The sequence below is a fragment of the Neltuma alba genome, unplaced genomic scaffold, assembly GCF_004799145.2.
Source record: "Neltuma alba isolate B1F8T4 unplaced genomic scaffold, ASM479914v2 tig00003633_pilon, whole genome shotgun sequence".
Lineage (NCBI taxonomy): Eukaryota > Viridiplantae > Streptophyta > Magnoliopsida > Fabales > Fabaceae > Neltuma > Neltuma alba.
Window position 1 is genome coordinate 17,909 of NW_021633363.1, and position 7,697 is coordinate 25,605.

Here is a 7,697-nt window from a genome sequence, read left to right on the forward strand (position 1 = left end):
GAAACTACTTCTCTACATCAAATTCTGAAAACCAAAAGGCCCATCAAGATTTTCACTTCCTCGACTGGAGCTCAACCAGCCTCTCCGAATTTTTTCGCACTCTTCCGCGTCGGCCAAGTCAATCTTCGAAATCACGACATGGAAAATCATCTTGAAGTCTCTTCTGTGGCCAGTCTCTTGAGCCAGTAAAACGGCGTGGCTTTGAATATGAGGTTTCAGATACTGGCCCAAACCGGCACTGATCGGCAACGACGCCAGCTGTGCCGAAAAGATATAATCTCGCCGGTGCAAGGAAGCAGGGCCGTTATCAACAAGAAGCCCCAGAGGAATCTTGAACCGCAAAGTGAGCTCCGGCGAACTGACATAGCGGTCGTCCAGGCTGACTCTTCGGCCTTTCATGGGTTCCAAGATCAGAGCGTAGTTTTGTCGTATGCGAAGCTCGATTATGGCCTCCGAAGAGTTAACACTGGCTGGCTTGTCTTCTTCTGAAATCTCGGAGTTTACAGTGAAACTATAGCCGGTGTGCGGTAGAGGGGTGAAGGGCGGGTAAGTAAAGAGGGACATAATATCAGTGAGGGTTATATGAAGAAGATAGACCCAAATGTGTTTATATAGAGACCAGAGAGTGAAAGTCGGTGTCGATAGAAATAAGGATTTCTTGAGTCTCAAGTTAAATTTCTTTGTAATGGTGAAGGAGCGCAATAGCAATAATCTGAGCGCCCAGAATTTGCAGAGTAATTCTTCAGAAGAAGAGGGGTTTTCTTGCCACCGGCCCAAGAAGGGTTTGAGGAAGTACAAGAATTGCGGGTAATCGTTAGTGAAGCCAAGATGATACCCAACGCGCCTTCTTGAAGGGGAATTTATTTCCTTGGGCGAGTTAATTAATATTGTTCTGATATTTAGTAATTTTTAATTTTTTAATATTTTTTCTAATTTATATTTATAATTGATTTTCTAAAAATGGCAACCAAAATTTTTGCTATTAGAATTCATTTTTTTTTATAATTTACAACTAAGTTATCCTCAAAACTTTCGGATTAAAGATACTAGTGCATTTGAGTTTGCTAAGCGCGTCAAGATGCATTAATTATATAAGCTTATAAAGTTGCGGTCATTTACTTACATTTTTTTTAATAAAAAATCTTAACATTATTTTAGGTTCCTTTGCGATGCGTGATTCTCAATTGCTGATATAAGAAAGAAACAAAGCGAGAGAAAAAAAATTATAAATCGTGGCGTTCATTTCCGAAGCCACAACTGTAATCCGAAGTCTCAAGAAATATATGAGCGCGCGCTTTTAAAACCCTAGAAGGTGGGAGTTGAGCATTGCCTCTGCTATTGCCATGGGGGCTGACAACTCATCTTCCGGGAGAATACAGGCTCCTCACGCTCATTTCTTTGGTAAGTTACTGACTTCGAAGTGGCTCTAATTTTAGGTTAATGAAGAAATTTCGACGGCCATGATTAATGAAAAAGAGAAAGTAGAGACAACTGGATGCGCTAGTTTAGTTATAAGTTGTTCCAAAAGTGGAGGAAAGATTTGAATGATTTATTTATTATTTCAGTCTCATGGGACAAGAATTAACGTATTAAGCTTCACTAGAAGTAGCGCTGGTTATTCTCATAAATATCTTTCTTGGGGAATAGATGCATTACCGTGATCATTTTTAAGCTGGTACATCAGTTACTTTGCTTCTCTGGGAGAAATGTTCGAGTGGTGTTGAAATCACTTCTTGTGGGGAGCAAAATCGATGTTGTGTTCACATGCTAATTTGGGGATATTTACAATTCAGATCACTTGGTGGCTTGATGTGCTACATGACTTTAAAGTGTTTGGTTGTCCTTGCTTTTTCCATTCTGATGGTCAATTAAGTAATCTGAGGGAAATTTAGATATGCCTGTCTAGTTGGCGTAAAGTATGTATTATTTTTCTTTTTAAGTTATTGAGGACATTATTTATCTTGTGAAAAATGTGTTCATAATATGACATGAAGTCCAATGATCTGGTATTCTAGAAACCGCATGGAAAGATGCTGGCCCTTTTGCTGTGGTTCGTGAAATTTATTTTTGGCTTTGTTTGGAAGGTGCAAAGAATGAAAAATGACTTCCTTTGAAGGCATTTATTTCATCTCAATAGATAATAAATGCGTGTTCATGCTGTCTTGTTTTCATTTCTTCCAAGCAGAGCTTATTGTCATGCGAACATTTTTTCCCCTTTTATTGAAATCCAATCAAAAAGAATAAATTTTCTTATTTGTATTATATTGATGTTATTGAAGTCTGGAGAGAGTTTGTTTGGGGAGCTATTGCTGGGGCTTTTGGGGAAGGAATGATGCATCCAGTGGATACCATTAAAACACGCATGCAAAGTCAAGCAATTATTGGTGGAATTCAGGTAAAATGACAGCTTGTAAATTCATTTAGACATTACAGTTATTGATGCTTGTTCAAACATTGGTGTGGATGTATTGTCTCTTGTAAGCTTAGCAACAAAAGCTACATGGACGCTGGTGTGTCATATGATTTAGTTTTAGCTAATCTTTGTCTTGGAATTTTATTCCTATCATCTAGAATCAGAAGAACATACTACAGATGGTGCGGTCTGTTTGGCAGGCTGATGGATTAAGAGGTATGCCTTTTTGAGTTATAATTGTCAATGCTTTGGCTATAAAATATGTTGATAATTTTGTTGATTTTGATTGTAAATCTTCATCATGCTAATTTACTGATGAATATATGCTCGATATTTTTCTGAAAAAGATTGTTAGACATAAAGGTTTGTACACCCTGGGCTATGTGCTTTGTAAATATTTGTCCTCCATGATTGATTTGAATTGTGCAGGCTTTTACAGGGGTATAACACCAGGTGTTACTGGGTCACTTGCTACTGGTGCAACATATTTTGGTGTCATAGAGTCCACTAAAAAGTGGATTGAGGACAGGCACCCTGGTCTTGGTGGCCACTGGGCACATTTCATTGCTGGAGCTGTTGGTAAGTCTGGATTCCATGCTTCCAGCTATTTTTATACCATCTTGAGTTTCAAAAGTTGTATATTTTGCAGGAGACACTGATGGACATGCTTAGGAAAGGACCTGTAACATATCTTCAAGTCACAAATTGTCGTTATGTATTGCTATAATAACTTGTGAATTGCTGTTCAATCTCATGTCTGGAACATGTTTTAGTATTTCATCATTCCACTCCGCTGCTGTATGATGTCATAATGTTCTTGTTGCTGGTACCAGTGCTTGTAATTGTGTATTTTATGCATCTACACTCATGAGCATTTGAGTATACTTCCAAGGGCTCAATCTCTGCCTTGTTGTCCATTCTTTCAGGAGATACACTCGGTTCTTTTGTGTATGTTCCATGCGAAGTGATAAAGCTACGCATGCAGGTTCAAGGCACAACCACATCTTGGAATTCTGTCATTATGAAAGATAGAATTTCGATGAAGCCTAGCACTCAAATATATGGTTACTACACAGGAATGTTTCGTGCTGGTTACTCAATATGGAAAGCGCAGGGCTTAAGGGGTTTGTATGCAGGGTAACGAGAATAGATCTCTTATTTTAATGGGGCGATCTAGCATTATTTATCATATTGCCATTGGAGGCCACCTTTTTCGTCTGGAAAATTGTTGGATGTGGTGAACTTTTCAACATTATATCTTGGGCACAAACCAAGCTACCCCCTTCTTGCAATGTCATGATTATGCATATATTTTGCTTTTCACAAGACCCAGAGCAGTTTACTAGTAGGTTTTGAGGCTTTTCACACATGCAAAGAGATAGGGGCATCTACTTGTTGGTCAATATAGAAGTCTGAATTCGTTCTTTCTTTTCTCTTGATTTCATGCATAAATATAAATCCTTTTCTTGTTTCTGGCAGATACTTGTCTACACTGGCAAGGGATGTCCCATTTGCTGGACTGATGGTATATACATGATCCATTGTTTTAGCAGATTCATGTCCCATTTCCTGACTCCTGAAAAAGAACCAGAAATTTTATCATGCTTTATTGCTTTTTTCCCCGTCCATTGAAACAAAGCGTTTTTACTTATAGGTCATGTTTTATGAAGCTATGAAAGAAGTGACAGAATATGGGAAGCAAAGATGGACATCAAGCTCGAATTGGCATGTTAACAGTTCTTTAGAGGGACTTGTGTTAGGAGGCTTAGCTGGTGGTATGTCCTATGCTTTCCTTCAATTAGCAAATTGTTCAGGTTTAATATGTGGTGCGAAATGATCTTATTCAGGTCTTAGTGCTTATCTCACTACTCCCTTGGATGTCATCAAAACAAGATTGCAAGTGCAGGGTTCAGCTATAAGGTAGCAGGTCAATTCTGTGTCTGTTCATTCAATTTATCGTGGTCCGAATTTGTCATGAGAATGCCTATATTATTCTTTTCCATAGAATAATCACGGAGTTGGGGATTATTCTTGTTTCTGGGGGACTGAGCTAATTTAATGCTGGTAATTATGTTTTGTTCTGTTGTTTTAGGTATAGTGGTTGGTTGGATGCGATCCGGAACATATGGGCTATGGAAGGCATGAAGGGGATGTTTAAGGGTAGCGTCCCTAGGATTACATGGTATGTTCCCGCTTCTGCGCTAACATTCATGGCTGTGGAATTCCTCAGAGATCATTTTAATGAAAGAGATGCGTGTGGAAATTTTCAAAAAGTTGCTACATTACAAGTGGACAAGAATAAATCTTCTGTATAGCGTTCGGGTAAGGTTTTCTGGCTGAATAGTGTTACTTCGCAACCGATTTTTTTGGGGCAATATTGTATGAATCGTTGAAATTCTTAGACATCTCAATACATGAAGAGAAAAACCAAGTGTGAGCTCAGAATGTTGAGCCTCAGGAAAATGAATGCGAAAATTATTATTTTTTGGGTCTTATATTTAAATTTTGTGATTAAGTTCATCAAGTTGAATTCTTATTACTCCTCCGGTTCTTATTATAAGACCCAATTTGACTTTTTATTTGGTCATAATTATAAGACCCAATTCATTTTCTCTCTTATATTTATGCATTTTTTTCCAAGATAATCCTTCTAATAATGATAGTTTTAGCCAATATACTTAATTAGTAAGGATATTTTAGGAATAACAACACTTATTTATTATAAATAACCAACTTAACTTACTTCCTTAATCTCCTCAAATAAGTCAATTGGGTCTTATAATTAGGACCGGAAGAGTATTATATTTTTGTCAGCGTTGTCTTGTCAGCGTGGGTGTGTGATAATTTTGTTGTGAAATAAACTGACTTGAAAAGTAATAGAAGTATTAGAAAAGAGATAACGTAGACTAGAAAAGGTCTTTGTATTATTTCACAACTTTTCATATTCATAGCAAATTTTATTTGCTGTTTTTATTATTTCTGGTGACATAAATTATGCATATTCTGAATGTTAAGATGACGTATAATTAGTAATCAGTAATATCGATACAAATAAATATTCCAAAATTTAGCAATGGCAATTGAATTAAAATTTTCATAAATTATAAAAGTAAGTAAATTTTTTACGAATAGTGAGAAATATTAAGATCCAAGTTGTTTAAATCTAAAAAGTAATTGTGTGAGAACAATAAATCAAATTTATTTAGTGATACACAATAAATGCCATGCATTTCCATAGCTTGCTCTTTATTTTTTGGTATCAAAAGAACTGATATTGATTGGCAAACTTTAAAATAAATTATCATCTTTTTTAAAGAAATTTAAAAACTTAAAATTGATTATTTTTTATTTTTAATATAAGATTTAATTAACTAATTTAAATAGATTAAAGATATTAGTTGAATTAGTTAATATAAGAGGGTTTTTTTTAAACACTATCTTTTTAATTTCTCCTTCTCTCTTCTATTTAATTATTGTTGAGTGAACATCAACATGGTTAATTTGAAGGAAAAATAGTTGATAATTACTCTTCTGGTCCTTAATATAAAATCCAATTATTAAATTGCTTTTAATCTTAAATATAAGACTCATTTATTATATTTATTAGTTTTCTTTAAATTATCTTTATGGATGTTCCCTCAACCATAATCAAGTAAAAGAGGAAAAAAAAAAAAAAAATGATATGATATTTTAGAAAAAAAACATGTCACATTTCTTATAATTAACTAACTTATCTAATCTAATCAAATTAGTTAAATGGATATTATATCAAGGAGTGGAAGAGTATATGAAATAATTCTTATATTTAGATAATTAATTAAGTGCACGTGTCGTTTCATATTTGCATTTGGAGTCTGAGGGTCATAGTACTTCTGATTCTATTTATAATTCATCTTTTGAGTTAGTATAAATTTTGGAGCGGAAAGAATCCCCAGCTGAGAGCGCGAAACGCTTTCTTATGCCTGCGTGAGCTTCAGTTTTTTGGGCCAACCTGGTGAGCCGCCGCGACGTTAAAAAAGGAAAAATTTCTGGGTCATCCGTTATCAATTTCAGGGGAGAAAAAAGGGTGCAAAATACGGTTCTCGCTGTAACTTGCACTGCGAGTCTCTTCTTGCTGTCTATGTGGGTCATCGATCATTCGTATTATTGGTTGCCGATTCGCTCATAGCAGCACCGGCAAGATTCACAGACTAAAGGCGGCGTCAGGAAATGGATGCCATTATGAACGTGAAAGGTCCAGGGAAGGATTAGATTAGATTAGATTAGGTCATAATGGCACTCACATTCGAAGATATTGGTTGCTGGGACCGAAAAGAGCATCAAAAGCTATCATGGACTATTACTACTGAATGCGCACACACCATGTGCCTATAAACACACCATGTGCGTATTCCATTACAGATAGACAGACAAACAGAGACTGTGCTAACATAGTAAATGAATCAAGCCGTTAAAGTTTTCTTTCTTTTCATGTAGATGAGGAAACAACCAACTCTGAACATGAAGTTCATTACATCATATTAGTCATCAACCAATGGAGGCATCGTTCATGGAATGGTGGGCTTGTTGGATCAGTTCATCAAATCAATTGTTCGTCTTTCTGGACATACCATCATCAAATATATATAACAGTTTAATTCCTTGTGAAGCTCTCTAATTTTGCTGGTAATATATCTTTGGGTTAAATTGCAAATTTGCTTTAAAAGTTTTTTTACTCAAAACCGATGTTGCTTCGAAGGTTTTTTTTTTTTTTTTGGGATTCAATGTCATCTTTTGCATCATTCCATTAAAAAGCTAAGAGTGACCATTAAAAAAAACATTGACTGCTGGTATTTTTAGTTGTGAGGGATAACGTTGCTCTATTTAATACTTTCGGGGCAATCTTAAATCTAAAGAGACTCTAAGACAACATGACTCTTGAATAAAAAATTCTAGAATTTGAACCTTAGCCCTATATTTTTTTAGTAGGTGGTCACACTTTTCAATTGCGATACTTGTTATTAAGATATGCAATAATATAATTAAGGGTTGTATGGCTAATTACTGTTGTCTCCTTCACACACAAAAAAGCATGCATGTATATTCATTAAAAAATGACATAATGAGCAGGAAAATAGCTTCTTTTTTTTTGAGAGAGAGAGAGAGAATCGTGATATTAAATTCTTAACAGCACGTACATCTACTTCTATATAACGTAAGCAAGCAGACAAGATTTCAGTACAAGCGCAGCTCAGCTCCCACTTGTGAAACGGTATAAATTGAACTATTATAGACATTCAAAATG

The 7,697-nt window shown here is 35.6% G+C and overlaps 1 protein-coding gene across 1 annotated transcript; it reads left to right on the plus strand.

The window, feature by feature from the left end:
- Positions 1–1,248: 1,248 nt before the first annotated feature.
- LOC114742079 (mitochondrial substrate carrier family protein E-like) lies at positions 1,249–4,916 on the plus strand. The gene is made up of 9 exons (XM_028930340.1): positions 1,249–1,401; positions 2,280–2,395; positions 2,572–2,629; positions 2,843–2,992; positions 3,340–3,550; positions 3,893–3,938; positions 4,068–4,188; positions 4,261–4,333; positions 4,506–4,916. Exons 1-9 carry the CDS (start codon positions 1,344–1,346, stop codon positions 4,726–4,728), a joined length of 1,056 nt encoding a protein of 351 aa, XP_028786173.1. The 5' UTR covers positions 1,249–1,343; the 3' UTR covers positions 4,729–4,916.
- The last annotated feature ends 2,781 nt before the right edge of the window (positions 4,917–7,697 follow it).